At 48.4% G+C, this 16,333-nt stretch overlaps 1 protein-coding gene across 1 annotated transcript in view; it reads right to left on the reverse strand.

Annotated features, from left to right (window-relative positions):
* Positions 1 to 16,333, reverse strand: part of PRKAR1B (protein kinase cAMP-dependent type I regulatory subunit beta) — a gene marked incomplete at both ends in the record, with an annotated part of 153,890 nt that overhangs the window by 105,465 nt on the left and 32,092 nt on the right. The window contains 2 exons of the mRNA XM_080703338.1: positions 9,266 to 9,357; positions 12,836 to 13,006. Of these exons, the coding sequence (XP_080559464.1) occupies positions 9,266 to 9,357; positions 12,836 to 13,006 (263 nt within the window). The remainder of the gene's footprint in view (positions 1 to 9,265; positions 9,358 to 12,835; positions 13,007 to 16,333) is intronic.

Consider the following 16,333-nt stretch of genomic DNA (forward strand, 5'->3'; position numbering starts at 1 on the left):
TAGGGTCACCATGAGGACAGGTGAGGCTGTGCAGCTACAGCCTTCGGCCAGCTGTCTGATCCCTGCATACTCGCATCCTATGAGGAGACCGAGGGAGTCCTGCAGGGCTCAGTCAGGGTGCCTGATCTCAGACCCAATGAAACAGGCGTGGGCTCGGGCAGGTCACCACCTGCTCTGAACCTCAGTTCGAGAAGTGGACGACGAGGTATTGTCTATGGCACGGAGTCTGCACGGAGATGGGACGTGTCCGGCCCTCCCCAGACCTTTTCCTATAGCCTCCCCACCCCCAGTTAGCTGCTGAATTCCTCACACCTTGCTGGCAGAAACTAGGCTATTTTTAGGGGCTGGGGCTTAAGTATGGAGCCTAGCCAAGATCCAAGGTGCCCTGAGGAGCAGAAGAGCCAGGCTGTGCCTCTTCTGGGGCCCGTCAACTCCACAGCTGGGGAATGGTGCAGCAGCCCGGGCCACCGCTAGGGGGCACCCTGCAGGGTGTCCACCTGCCCCTGCATCCAGGCTCTGCAGTAAGAGGCCTGGATGGACTTTCTGAAGTTCTTTCTGCAGAAAGGCCCACTCCCTACCTCAGAGCAGCGGGGCAGTGGGCACCCACACCTTCTCTGGGCTCAGAGGGCCCTATCCACATAACGGGTGCTAGGAATAGGGGCCTCTGCCATCCAACTCCCATGCCCACAGGGTCTTAACAGTGATAATAAAATGGCAAATGGTTGGGAGAGGGGCCTGTGGCATGCTGGAGCCACACACCATTGAATTCTAGAAGTTACGTAACAGCAAGCTGGACACAGTGGTGCATTGTAATCCCAGCACTCGGGAGGCTGAGAAAGGAGGCGCACAGGTTCAAAGCCAACCTCCACAATTTAGCAAGATCCTGTTTTAAAAAAAAAAAAAAAGGCTAGAAGTATAGCTCGGTGATAGAATTCTCCTGGGTTCCCTCCCCAGGACCACAAAAACGAAAATAAAAAACATTAAGTACCAAACAGGCAAGGCCACTGGGAGAACTGATAGCAGGTTCCAGGTGGCCAAGTGGAATGAGTCTCCTCCCAGACCCAGGGAGCTGGGTATAGCACACAGCCGCACGGGCAACCCTTCCCAGAGAAGATCCCACAGAGATCAGAACCTGCCCTACGGTCCAGGCCACAGTGTTGCCTTCTAGCTGGGAAAGTCTGGGCAAACTTCCTACTAGTTGGAAAACTCCTGTTCTCTTAAAGAGAGTGTTGCCATTCTCTGGAGGGTGAATGAGCTGCACACACATTCACAGCGGGCGGGCAGGTCAGCCCAGAGCCCGGGCTCCGATCCCAGCTTCTCCCACTCCTAGCTGAGCGGCCTTGGGCAGTTTGCTTAAGCTCTCTGTGTTTCACTTGCCAAATGGAACTATTAACGGTGCCAGCCACTGAGGGCCTGTAGGCCCTGTCAAGCCGATCCACACCTATAATCCCCATATTGGAGAGGCCACAACAGGAGGATTGCGGGTTCGAGGCCAGCCTTAGCAACTTAGCGAGACCGTGTTTCAAAATAAAAAAGGGATGGGAGTTTTGCTTGGAGGTAGAATGCCCCTGGATTCAATCCCCAGTAACACACACACACACACACACACACACACACACACACACACTGTGCACATGAAGTCTGTGGTCTACGGACTGGCAATTGAACACATCATCTGATACAGGCTCCAAGCCCCAGATTTCTGACTCCCGTTGAATTCCGGCCTCTGAAGCTGATGATTTGCTAACCTCTGCCGAGAGCGAGCCCGGCTTTGTGCAACAGGAAAATCAAATCCTTTGCATGTTCAAGCCAATACGCATCTCTTGAGATGAGGCTCTGCGTTTTCCAAAAATGCTAATTTTCTTTTTTAATGTTGTCCAAAAGAGAAGCAAGCAGAGAGTCCCAAAACCCACGCCAGGCTGGAGAGAAGGGGTTGAGAAGGGTCTGAGGAGCGCGGAGACAGCTCCCTTCAAGCCTGCATGTGACCCGGCAGACAGGCATGTTTTTCCCATCACCAAAGGCCCCGAGCCAATTTGTGGAAAAACAGACTACAAAGATACGCGGGTGGGAGGAAGAGAGACAGCAACAGATAGCTGGAGACAGCTGCGCGGGCCAGTGGTGCAGCGTTCAGGCCAGGAGCCTGTGTTTTAATTAGAGCAGCAGAGAGCGGGAACTGCTGCCAGGCGGGCCGCCCCAGGGTGAGACGCCCTTGCCTGCGTGCCGCCCGCCCATCTGGCAGCTCTGTAACGAGGCCCCAGCTGAGGGCCCTGTGCGCACCACAAACACATACGGGGCTGCCTAATTAGCACGTTTCTTGCTCCCGGGAGCTCAGCTCTGCTCCCTCTTGAGAGGCCCTAATCAGGACAGCAGGGGAGGGACACAGGAGCAGCCCAGGGGCCGCCATCTCCTTCCCTAGGGCGTGGGACACACCCTCCCAGGTCAGGTCCCTGTGAACTCCATACACCCCAGGGTTCCTGAGCACCTTGGGAATCACCACCTGTGGCTGATTCTGTCCCTGGCCAAGAAGTAAGTGGCCCTAGCGTTGATGGAAGAAGTGAAAACCTGCTTTGCTGCGTATAGCCAATGCCAAATGGGAGTCGGTCTCCCCCCTCCCCAGCCCAGGGCATGAGGACGCCCCACTCCAGCCCCAGCTTAGACCCTTGCTGTGTGGCCTGGCACAGGGGCAAGGGCCTTCCTCTGACTGGGTCTTGAAGCTCTCGTTATACTGAAATGGCATATAGAATGTCCCCCGGAAAAGCTCATGTGTTGGCAATGCAGAAATATTCAGAGGGGAAATTACTGAATCCGAGTTCTAACTACATCAGTGAATAAATCTACTGATGGATTACTTTTTTTTTTTTGCAGTACTGGGGATGGAACCCAGGGGCATTCTACCTCCGAGCTACACCCCCAGCCCTATTTTATTCTTTTATTTTGAAACAGGGTCTCACTAAGTTGTGAAGTACCTCACTAAGTAGCTGAGGCTGGCCGCAAACCTGCGATCCTCCCGTCTCAGCTTCCCAAGTACTAGGATTATAATCGTGCGCCACCACACCTGACTTGACAGATTACTGATGTGAGTGGACTTACTGGGTGGTAACCATCGGCAGTAGGAGCGACTGGAGGAGGTGGGTCAATTTGGGGCATGGCCTTGGGGGTCTATATCTGCCTCTGGTCCCTTCCTTTCTGGATCACTCTGCTCCCAAATGCCAGGAACTTATCAGTTTTCCTCCACCAATCCCTGCTGCCATGATGTTTCTACCTTGGAGCCAGCCAACCATGAACTGGACCTCTAAAACATAAGCCCAAGCCAACCTTTCCTCCTCTAAATTGTTCCTTTAAGGTATTTTCATCATAATGATTTTTTTTTAAAGCAGCCTAATACAGCCTCCCAGGGCTTTCCCAGGGCCTATGGTTCTCTGAGACCCAGAACACCCTACTTGCTAATCCAGACACAGGGTGCAGTAGAGAATAACCTTGTAGAGTGCTCTCAGGGTCACATGAGCCCTTTCCTCAAACTAAGCTCTGAAGAACACAGGCCTGGCTGCAAGGTCTACCTGAATGGATATGCCAGCCTTCCAGGGGCAACATCCAGGGAGAAGCCCACTTGGCCACACAGCCAAATGACTGCCAGAAAGATGATGCTGTTAGTAATAATGGTGATAACGATGGTGCTAATGATGATTGTGATGGTGGTGGTGATGGTGCTGAGGATGATGGTGATGATGCTGAGGATAATGGTGAGGTGATGGTGCTGAGGATGATGGTGATGGTGCTGAGGATGATGGTGATGGTGCTGAGGATGATGGTGATGGTGCTGAGGATGATGGTGAGGTGATGGTGCTGAGGATGATGGTGATGGTGCTGAGGATGATGGTGATGGTGCTAGGGATGATGGTAATGGTGGTGGTGATGATAATGGTGATGAGGAGGATAGTGATGGTGAGAGTGGTGATGTTGACAATGGTGATGGGTGATAGTAAGGATAATAATGTGAGGGTGGTGGTAACTGATCACGATGGTGATGGTGACGATGATGGTGGTGATGGTGATGATGAGGATGGTGGAGATGATAATGGTGAGGAGGAGAGTGATGGTGGGGACGTTGATGGCAATGGTGATTGTGATCATGATGGTGGTGGTCACAATGGTGGTGACGATGGCTAAGGTGGCAGGATAATGATAGCATATGTATGGTGTATGGACATCACTGCATCACATCCTCAGGGTAGGTTTTTTGTGTTTGTTTTTGTTTTTGTTTTGTTTTGTGGTACCAAGGTTGAAATCCAGGGGTGTTCTACCTCCAAACTACACTCTCAGCCCTATTTTTTATTCTTTATTTTGAAACAGATCTCACTGAGTTGCAAAGGGCCTTGCTACATAGCTGAGGCTGTCGGCAAACCGTGATCCTCCTGTCTCAGCCTCCCAAATGCTGGGATTACAAGCGTGCGCCACCACACCCGGGTTTCAGTGTAGGTTTTATTACCTTTATTTGACACTTGAGGAAAACGAGGCACAGTGAGCATCTTCACAATTACCACGCATAAATGACAACGTACATCTTTCCTTTCAAGGCATCCCGACACCTTAAATGGTGATGTCTAAGTGAGACTGTGTGCACCTGTGTGCATATACATGTTTGCAAGTATGTGTACATGTGCAAGGTTGCTCCAGCCTGACAATCTGTGTTCAAGGCCCTCCTGGCCCTCTTTCTCATCCCTGACACCCACTGAGCCAGAATGAATTTTCTGCAGCTACAATTCACCCCAGGACATGGGTACCCCACGTTGACATGACAGTGCCTCAACTGTCCACTCCCCATCCTTGTCCCCGTGCAGGTGGGGGGAGGGGTGGATGACGTGACCTGTCATCACAGGAAAGATAACAGGGGGGACAGCAGCTCAACTCAGGCACATCATGAGGCCAGGGGCAAGGGGCAGAAAAGAAACCAAGGTCACAAGGTTCCCACCAGGTTCTTTTCAGGGCACCATGCAAAGGCCCACAGAGCACCTTTAATGGGACTAGACTAGAAACGTTGCTGTCCTACAAGAGAACTGGACAGTTTAGGAGAGCTAGCCTTCCCACCCATCCACCATGCTGTATTATCTTTGTGCAGGGGGTACTGGGGACTGAACTGAGCCGGTAGAGGTGCTCTACTACTAAGATACAACTACAGCCCTATTTTTTTTTTTTTTTTTCAGTTCTGGGGATTGAACCCAAGAGCATTCTACCTCCAAGCTACACCCCCAAGCCCTATTTTTTATTCTTTATTTTAAAACAGGGTCTCACTAAGTTGCTGAAGGTCTTGCTAAATTGCTGTTGGCTGACCTCAAACCTGTAATCCTCCTGTCTCAGCCTCCCCAAGTATTGAGATTACGGGCATCACCACTGCACCCGGCATTATCTTCTTTGGAATAAAAGAGTTGAGTAAATATAACCTTTACCCAATTTTTTCTTGGTTTCCCCCCCCCCCCCGTGGTACTAGGGATTGAAACCAGGATATCTACCTCCAAGCTACACCCCAGCCCAATTTTTTTATTCTTTATTTTTGAAACAGGTCCTCACTAAGTTGGGAGGGCCTAAGTAGCTGAGGTTGGCCATGAACCTGTGATCCTCCTGTCTTAGCCTCCCAAGTACCGGTATTACAAGCGTGGGCCACCACGCCCAGCTATCTTTACCCTCTTCTAAGTTGAAACATCTCTAGTACAACCTAGAAAGACACTGTCATACGTTGATGAGAGAAAAATCACCTGGCCCCGTGAAAACAGGCTTGTCTTGAACCTGAATTTAGACAGGGGTCATTAGGCAAGCAGGTGTGCTCACCCCACAAGTGGCTTCCTTTGCAAAGAAATATTCTGCTTCAATCCTGCCCACGCAGGGAAGCAGAGGAGCCGCAGGCAGTCGGAGGTCAGGGTGTGCCAGACGCCCTACAAACTTGGAAGGAACTTGGCTGGGCTTGCCAAACCACAGCCACGGTGAGACAAAGCGGTGAAGCCCCGCAGTGTCTGGCCGCCCGCTGCACGGGAAGACATCATGCGAAAGGTCAAGAGACAATGCCTCCCTGCCCGCTCCTTCTGGAACCACTTCCGGAGCCATCCGCAGCCAGAAAAAGGAGCCCAGCATCTCGATATGGAAAGTGAGTTTTCCTCTCTGCAAAACAAAAGACCCAAAGCCGACGCACACGCCCAGCGAGAGCGCTTCCTTTCCAGCCCAGCCTCTAGTCTGCCATCTGCTTCCTCCGCTTCTTGTCCGCCTGCCTCTGGGTCCAGAGCTCCCTCCCACACCCACAGTTCCAGGGTGTCCTCGGTGACCTGCCTCCCGGCTGCAAGTGACAGGCCCTGGCGGGACTCGAAGCCTACAGTTACATGCCTAGGCATGGTGCCCAGGAGACAGAGCCAGCTGAAGCCAGCCATGTGCCCACAGCACCTCGTCCACCCAGGGGTGGCTCCCTCTAATCTGCACAAAAGAGTGAGGTAGCAGGACCTGCCCCACAGGACCCAGGCCCAACCCCCTGCTGCCTAACCTGAAGACTTGAAATTTTATTATGAAGGGATGGCTGGTCTGTGTGGCCCTCAACTAGAGACAGTTGCTCTCCTGCCTAAGGGCAGGGAGAGTCTGTTTGCAAAAGGGACCACAGAGGTGCCACGGAGGCCCGGCCAGGGTTGAGAAAGGGCCCTGGGGCAATCTTCAAACAAGAGGACTCTCGCCAGGCGTGGCAGCCCACGCTTGTAATCCCTGTATTTGGGAGGCTGAGACAGGAAGATCACAGTTCAAGGACAGCCTCAGCTACTTAGTGAGGCCCTTTGCAACTCAGTGAGACCCTGTTTCAAAATAAAGAATAAAAAAGGGGCTGGGGGTGTAGCTCGGAGGTAGAATGTCCCTGGGTTCCATCCCCAGTACCACAAAAAAGGGGACTCGCACTCTGAACCCCTTTGTACCTTCTGAATCTAAGTTTAAACTATTCTATAAATTGATATTTAAACTCAAATTAAGCCAAACGCAGTGGCGCACGCTTGTAATCCCAGTACTTGGGAGACTGAGATAGGAGGATCACAGATTCACAGGCAGCCTCAGCAAAACTTTAGTGGGGCCCTCTGCAACTAGTGAGACCCTGTTTCAAAAGAAAAAAATAAAATAGAGCCAGGGATGCAGCTCGGAGGTAGGATGTCCCTAGGTTCAACCCCTAGCAGCAATAAATAAATAAATAAATAAATAAATAAATAAATAAATAAATAAATAAATAAATAAAGTTAAAATAGACACACTTCAGACGCCTGGTTCCCCTGGCAACCAGGAGTGTCATGGAGTGTTGGTCAACATTTTGGCTTCTGTGACCAAAACACCTGACAATCCTAACTTAAAGGAACAAAAATTGAGCTCAGTTTGAGGTTTTAGAGGTTTTTGTTTGTTTGTTTTGTGGAGAGTATACTAAGGATTGAACTTTTGAGGCATTCTACCTCAAAGGCATTCTACCTTTGTGCTACGCCCCCGGCTCGATTTTTTTTTTTCTTATTTAGAAACAGGGTCTCACTAAGTTGATGAGTCTCACTACTTGATGAGGCCGTCCTCCAACATGTGATCCTCCTGTCTCATTCTCCCAAGTACTGGGATCACAGGCTTGCGACCCACCCCTGGCCTCCCCTCTTTAACACACATCCTGGAGATGGTGTCTAGACACTTATAGGGATATGGAAACACTGTAATATCACAGATTAGAACCTCCTAGAGAATTTGCCAAAGGGGGAGGTAAATACACTATTTTTTTTTTTTTTCCGGTACCAGGGATGGAACACAGGGTCATTCTACCTCTGAGCTACACTCCCAGCCCTATTTTCTTAGTCTTTTTTTTTTTTTTTCCCTAAAGAGGGTCTCATTGAGTTGCAAAGGGCCTCACTAAGTAGCTGAGGCTGTCCGCGAACCTCAATCCTTGGGTCTCTGCCTCCAAAATACTGGGATTACAAGCATGAGTTACCACGCCCGGCCCTATTTTTTATTCTTTATTTTGAAATAAGGTTTCACTGAGTTGCAAAGGGCCTCACTAAGTAGTAGCTGAGGCTGGCTGCAAACTGTGATCCTCTTGTCTCAGCCTCCCAAATACTGGGATTACAAGTGTGCACCACCATGGCCAATGGTTAGACACTGATTTTTTAATTTGATTTATGTATTTATTTATTTATTTATTTTTGGTGGTACTGGGGTTCCTGGAAACCCAGTACCACCAAAAAAAAGAAGAAGAAGGAGAAGGAGAAGGAGAAGGAGAAGAAGAAGAAGAAGGAGGAGGAGGAGGAGGAGGAGGAGGAGGAGGAGGAGGAGGAGGAGAAGACACTAGCAAATCTTTACTGACAGAGAAAGATATCTAATATACATAAAATGTAACAGAATGTAAAATGATGTCCCTTCTACAAAGATCTTGAAATCGGGATGTGTGTGTGAAATAAATTTCTAAGTTCTCCCTTCAAAAAATGGTCCCAAGGATTAACCCTGGGGGGTCAGATGATAGGGAGCACAATATATATAAAATGGTACTATGGATTGAACCCAGAAGCATTCTATCTCCATGCTATACTCAGCCCTATTTTCTTTCTTTCTTTTTTTTTTTTTTTTTTTTTTTGGAAACAGTGTCTCACTAGGTTGCTGAGACTGGCCTCCTTGAACCCGCAATCCTCCTGTCTCAGCCTCCTGAGTACCGGGATTACAACCATGTGCCACCACACCTAAGACGTATACTTTCTACATGTACTTTTTACTATACCACAATTTTCTGACTTTTCCAATTATTTCTATGACCAACTTCCCAAGTCCAATATTCAAACTCTTGATGGCTCACAGGTCCCTGCTACAACTGGTCCTTGTACCCACTCACTGAGATCAGACCTTCCTGGCTTCAGTCCGATGTTTCAAGGACAGGTAGGAGAGGGGTGCACACATTTCTGCCCCATTTTAGCAAGAGCCAGGCAGGTCCTGGCATGGAAGATGCTAGGACACTTGGCCCACAGGATTAGGGCAAAGGAGGCACCATCGCTTTTTTCTCCAAAAAGGCTTAGCCAGCTAAAACTATGGCTCCTGGCCCAGATCCTGGCTGAGCCAGACCAGGTGCACCCCTAGCACAGGCTTTTGGAAGCCGCCCACAGCCTGTGGGCCGTGATTCTAGAAGGTGGTAACAGGCTTCTCCTGCAGCCCAGCATCACCTGAACCACCACGCCAGGGAGGAACAGTGGGTGCTGCTGGCGTGGAGCCGGAGAGCCCGGCCCCGCATACCACTTACCTTCTCTCGTTGTCGTCCAGGTGAGCGAACAGCACGTTCTTAGAGATGGCTTTGGCCAGCGCCGTCATGGTCTTGTAGTCCTTGGGAATGACCTGCGGGGAAGCCAAGGAGAATGGGCCAGTGTGGTCGTGGTCAGTGTGGTCACATGCAGCATGCAGGGAGCCTCATGCTGAACTTTGACCCCAGGACCCCGACACAGCTTGAAATAAAACTATTCTACCTGCAACTGGTATCCGGTGATGCTAAAAAGACAATTTTTGTGCATGTGTCCTATTTTTTTTTAATTTTTATTTGCCTATGTATATTTTGTGGTACTAAGAACTGAACCCACCAGGGGTGTTCTACCTTTTTTTTTTTCTTTCTTTCTTTTTTTTTCAGTACTGGGGATGAAACCCAGGGGCATAGACTCCAAGGCACATCCCAGCCCTATTTTTTTTTTCTTTACTTTGAAACAGGGTTTTACCAAGTTGCAAAGGACCTCACTAAGTAGCTGAGGCCGTCTGCAAACCATGATCATCCTGTCTCAGCCTCCAAAATGCTGGGATTACAAGTGTGCGCCACCAAGCCCAGCTCTTATTTTTTTATTTTGTTTTGTTTTACTCCTTCTTTTGGTGCATTGTAATTATACATCATAATGAGGTTCAAGCCGGGCGTGGTGGCACACCTCCCACCTTGGGAGGCTGAGACAGGAGGATCGCACGGGTTCGAAGCCAGCCTCAGCTACTTAGTGAGGCTCTCAGCAACTTAATGAGACCCTGTTTCCAAATAAAATATAAAATAGGTCTGGGAGTCTAGTCCGGAGGTAGAAAGCCTCTGGGTTCCATCCCCAGTACCACCAAAGAAAAAAAAAAAAAGAAATGAGGTTCAGAGCAATAGAATTATACATGCACACAGCACTTGATATATTTCCCTCCAGCTCCTAACCCATACCCTCTCCCTCCATGTACATGATATTAAAATTGGTATTGATAACTTCATATGTGAACATAGCGTGTGTGTGTGTGTGTGTGTGTGTGTGTGTGTGTGTGTGTGTGTGTGTTTTACTGGGGACTGAACCCAGGAAACTGTTAACCTCCTAGCTACACACCCAGCCCTAATTTATTTTTTATTTTGAAACTGGGTCTGCTGAGGCTGGCTGGGAACCTGTGATCCTCCTGTCTCAGCCTCCCAAATACTGGAAGGAATGCCTGGCTTGAATACTGTGTTATTTGAACTGCTTCCTTCAGTAAGATTCCCGCTTCACCTCCCCTTTATTTTTTATTTTGAAACTGGGTCTCCCTAAAATACCAAATACTCACTAAATTAGCCATGTATGGCTTTGAACCTGTGATCCTCCTGTCTTAACTTCCTGAATTCTGGGATTATACGTGTGCACCATAAAATTTTAAATATAAGTTAAAGATAAGGACCCTAAGCTGGGTATGGTGGTGCATGCCTGTGCTCTCAATACTTGGGGGGGCTAAGACAAAATATCGCAGGTTCACCGCCAACCTCAGCAACTTAGTTAGGCCCTATTTCCAAATTAAAAATAAAATAGGGCTGAGGGTATATCTCAGAGGTAGAATATCCCTAGGTTCAATCTCCAGTATCACCAAAAAAAAAAAAAGAGGACCCTAGAGTGGCCCCAGTAGCAGGTTAAGCACCACCTAGAATTTGGGATCATTGATGCCTGGATGTGTATGTCTTCCAAACCATAGAAGGCATTACAAAACAGTCCAGGGATTACTGGCTTTTCTTTTCTTGATTTATTTCACTAATTTTTTTTTTTTTTTTTTTTTTTTTTTGTATTGGGAATTGAACCCAGGGGCATTCTACCTCTGAGATACACTCCCAGCATTTTTTTTTTAAATAGGGTCTTGCTAAGTGGAAGAAGCTGGCTTCAAACCTGTGATTCTCCTGTCTTAGCATCCCAGGTACTCAAATTACAGGTGTGCACTACCATGTCTCATTTTTTTTCCCACCAACTTTCATAAAAGGTATGCAGTTGTTTAAAAGTTGGAAGCTGGACAAGGAGGTGCACACGTGTAATACCAATACTTCTTTGGGAAGCTGAGTCAGGTAGATCACAGGTTCAAAGCCAGCTTCAGCGATTTAGTGAGACCCTGTTTCCAAATAAAAAATAAAATAGGGCTAGGAGTATAACTCGGAAGTAGAATGTCCCTGGTTACAATCCTAAGCAATACACACACACACACAAAAAAAAAAAAAAAAAAAAAAAAGATTGAAAACTAGGGTGAGGATGTAGCTCAGTAGCAGAACACTTGCCCGGCACGTGGGAGGCTCTGGGTTCAATGTTCAGTTTCACAATAAATTAATCAATTGATTTCAAAGCTTAAAGAAAGAACTCACTGAATATAATGGTACAGGATTTCAGGATGCTAAAGCAGGAAGACCGCAAGTTGAAGGCCAGCCTGGCAAGTTAACAAGATCCACTTTCAATATTAAAAAAGGCTAGGAGCGTGCCGGGCGTGGTGGCGCACGCTTGTAATCCCCGCGCTTGGGAGGCAGAGACAGGAGGATCGCGCAGGTTCAAAGCCAGCCACGCGTGCTTGCTTAGGAGACCCTGTTTCCAAATAAAAATGTAAAAATAGGTCTGGGAGTGTAGCCCGGAGATAGAAGGGCTTCCAGGAACCCCAGTACCACCAAAAAAAAAAAAAAAAAGGCTAGGAGCAAGGCGTGGTGGCACACGCTTGTAATCCCACCATTTGGGAGGCGGAGACAGGAGGATTGCACGGGTTCAAAGCCAGCCTCAGCTACTTAGTGAGGCCCTGTTTCAAAATAAAGGAAAAAAATAGGGCTCTGGGTGTAGCTGAGAGGTAGAATGCCCCTGGGTTCCATCTCCAGTTTGGGAAAAAAAAAAAAAAAAGGAACCACACAGCCCTGTCCAGCACCCCTGCGGGCACTGCCCCTCACTGTTATAATTGTAAGCAAGAGACACCCCACAGGGTGTGGTGTCAAACACCTGTAATTCCAGTACTTGGGAAGCTGAGACAGGAAGATCACATATTTAAAGGCAAGCCTCAGCAACTTAACAAGAATCAGCAATTTGGCAAGACCCTGTTTCAAAACAAATAATAAAGAAGGGGTGCAAGCCGGGCGTGGTGGAGCACGCTTGTAATCCCCGCGCTTGGGAGACAAAGACAGGAGGATCGCGCAGGTTTGAAGCCAGCCGCGCTGGCTTAAGAGACCCTGTTTCCAAATAAAAATATACAATAGGTCTGGGAGTGTAGCCCGGAGGTAGAAGGGCTTCCAGGAACCCCAGTACCACCAAATAAAAGAGAGAGATGCAAGGGTATAGTTCAAAGGTAAAATGCCTCTGGGTTCAATCCCCTGTACTACAAAAATAAAAAGGGGGGGATGCCCCCACATACAAAAGCTCCTCCCATAAAAATGTGCTCAGCTCACACTGTCAAAGACACCTACACACTCCAACCCCAACCATGTCTCCCATCCCACGCAGATCCATTCTCTGTCCAGAAAGGAATCAGAGGTCCTCAGTGGTGGTGGGGACTTGGTGGGGTTCCCTGGGACCTGGTGCATGGTAGCCCAGCAGGGTAGGGCGGCTCTCACCTTCCGGACATAGGAGACAGCATCCTCCTCTGTGTACACCTCAGCGCTCACGCCCCCTCGCCGGCGGCGGGCCTTTACCACTGGGTTGGGCGGGCTCGGAGATACCTCCTCATCGTGGGACTCTGAGTGTGAGTTGGACTTCTGCCGGGCCAGAATCTGCCTGTTCTCTTCCTGTTTGGGAGCAGGAAATGAAGAAAGCAGGTGAAATAGTGGGCCTGGAGGCACAGGGAGGAGAGGTCTCCGGGCATCCCCTAGGACCAGGCGAGGGGTCCACCCCTAGAAGCACAGATGTCCTGTGGCTCCTGGGGTTGACAGGTGACACGGGGTGGCTGCCAAGACTAGGTACGAAACAGCAATGTGTACTTCCCACCTTGACTTCAAAAATTATTCTTTTTGGTGGGATGTGGTGGCACCCACTTGAAATCTCAGCATTTGGGAGGCTGAGACAGGAGGATCGAGGTTCGCAGACAGCCTCAGCTACTACTTAGTGAGACCCTTTGCAATTCAGTGAGGCCCTGTTTCAAAACAAAAAATAAAAAAATTGGCCTGGGGTGTAACTCTAAGGTAGAATATCCCTTAGTTCAATCCCCAGTACCTAAAAAAAAATATTATGTTTAAAAAAAAAAAAAACATCTGGCTGGGCATGGTGGTGCACGCTTGTAATCCCAGCTTTTAGGAGGCGGAGACCGGAGGATTGGAGGATCGCAGTTCTCAGACAGCCTCAGCTACTGAGTGAGGCCCTTTGCAACTCAGTGAGACCTCGTTTCAAAATAAAGAATAAAAAATGGGGAGCCAGGTGTGATGGCTCACGCTTGTAATCCCAGTACTTGGGAGGCTGAGACAGGAGGATTGTGTAGGTTCAAAGCCAGCCTTGTCTACTTACTGAGGCTCTCAGCCACTCAGTGAGACCCTGTTTCCAAATAAAGAATAAAAAATAGGGCTGGGGGTATAGCTCGGAGGTAGAATGCCCCTGGGTTCCATCCCCAGCACCACCAAAAAAGAAAAAAATTCTGGTAAGCAACTGCTTGCTCATTCGTTCCCAACATTCAATCCACTTCAACTCACCAGCCAGAGTAAAACCCCGGGGTCACACCAGGCCCCACAAAGTAGAAGAAGCTGGACCAGCATCAGAGACCCCCATACTCACCATGCTGCAAGCAATCCCACCCACACTAGCCACTCGACAGGGCAGCCCGAACCTCAGAGAGCAGGAGGCGCTCCCAAGGGCAGGCTCGACTCCATCCGCATCTGTTAGGCTGGGGGCTCTAACACCTCCTACCCCAAAATGCCCCACCAGGAAATCCTCAGGTGCTATCGGGGTTTTTTGTTGTTGTTGTTTCTTGGTGGTGGTACTGGAGGTGGAACCCAGGGGCTTTCTACCTCTGGGCTACACTCCCAGACTTATTTTATATTTTATTTGGAAACAGGGTCTCACTGAGTTGCTGAGAGCCTCACTAAGTAGCTGAGGCTGACTTCGAACCTGTGTGATCCTCCTGTCTCTGCCTCCCAAGCATGGGGATTACAAGCGTGCGCCACCACGCCTGGCTAACACCGTTTTTTTTAATGCAGTTGCTTAAAAATATCATATGGAAGCTCCAAAAAGAAGGTGGCAGGTGGATGACACACGTCTCTTCTCCCTCCAGACACTCCACTAAAATGATAGTAACTTTAAAATATGCGCATATGTTAAGGTACAATAAGAAAGAAAATGAGGGGGAGAGGGAAGGCTTTCCAGAGACTTTATTTATTTATTTATTTATTTGTTTGTTTGTTTGCTTGTTTGTCAGTCTGGGGGTGGAACCCAGGAGATTCGACCTATTTTTTATTCTTTATTTTGAAACAGGGTCTCAGTGAGTTGCAGAGGTCCTCACTAAGTAGCCGAGGCTGTAGGCAAACCGCGATCCTCCTATCTCAGCCTCCCGAATGCTGGGATTACAAGCGTGTGCAACTACGCCCAGCTGAGACTTTAAAAGATTCCTGGAGCCGGGCGTGGTGGCGCACGTTTATAATCCCAGCATTCGGGAGGCTGAGGCCGGAGGATCGCAGTATACAGACAGCCTCAGCTACTTAGTGAGGCCCTCCGCAACTCAGTGAGACCCAGTTTCAAATTAAAGAATAAAAAAACTAGGGCAGGGGGGTCAAATGCTCCCGGGTTCCATCCCCAGACCCGCAAAAAAAAAATAATATTAATAATTTAAAAATTAATTAACTAATTAATTAATTTTTAAAAAGATTCCTGGAGACAGGGCTCAGTGATACCCACTTGTAATCTGAGTCCTTGGAAGGCTGAGACTAGAGGATCACAGGTTCTAGGCCAGCGTGTGGTAATTTAGTGAGACTCTGTTTCAAAATGAAAAATAAAAAGGGCTGGAAGTATTGCTCAAAAGTCAATCTCTACTGGATTCAATTCCCCAGTACCACAATAAAATAAACCAGGCATGGTGATGTACCCCATAATCCCAATACTTGGGAGGCTGAGACAGGAGGATTGCAGGTAAAAAGCAAGCCTCAGATACTTAGCAAGGTCCCTTAACAACTCAGTAAGACCCTGCTTCAAAATAATAAAATAGGGCTGGGGGTGGAGCTCAGAGGTAGATGCCTCTGGGTTCAATCTCCAGTACAAATGAATAAAAAAGTAAAAAATAAAAAGTGCTGGGGTGTAGCTCAATGATAGAATGTTCCTGGCTTCAAACTCCAATGCCACAAAACTTTTACAACTTTAGTTATGTTATTTATTACTATCCTGGTCAAAGCCGCCACCATCTTTCAACTATGATTTGTGGGGGGAGGGGAGTATGAGGGATTGAACCCAGGGGCATTTTACCCCTGAGCTATACCCCCAGTTCTATTTTATTTTTATTTTGAAACAGGATCTCACTAAATTGCTGAGGCTGTCCACAAACCTGTCTCAGCCTCTCAAGTACTGGGATTACAGCCCTGAGCCACCACACCCAGTCTCACCTATAATTTTTTTTTTTTTTTTTTTTGCAGGTCTGGGGATGGAACCCAGGGGCATTTGACCTCTGAGCTACACCCCCTGCCCTATTTTTTATTCTTTTATTTTGAAACCGGGTCTCAATGAGTTGCAGAGGGCCCCACTAAGTAGCTGAAGCTCTCCGCGAACCGCGATCCTCCGGTCTCAGCCTCCCGAATGCTGGGATTACAAGCGTGCGCCACCATGCCTGGCTCACCTATAATATTTTAATGGCTATTCTTGCACTTCAGGACTTATTAAAGCATAAATTAGATTTTTACTCTTGGTAATGGCATATTAAGCTGTTGAGATCAATCTTTCTGTGAGATCAACTAGAAAACCACGATGAAGCCGGATGTGATGGCGCACACTTGTAATCCCAGTATTTAGGAGGCCGAGACAGGAGGATCGCAGGTGTGAAGTCAGCCTCAGCAACTTAGTGAAACCTCAGCAAATTAGTGACTCTTTCAAAATAAAAATTGGGGGGTATAGCTCAGAGACAGAATGCACCTGGGTTCTAGCCC

Source organism: Muscardinus avellanarius (genome assembly GCF_963383645.1).
Source record: "Muscardinus avellanarius genome assembly, chromosome: 10".
Taxonomy (NCBI): Eukaryota; Metazoa; Chordata; class Mammalia; order Rodentia; family Gliridae; genus Muscardinus; species Muscardinus avellanarius.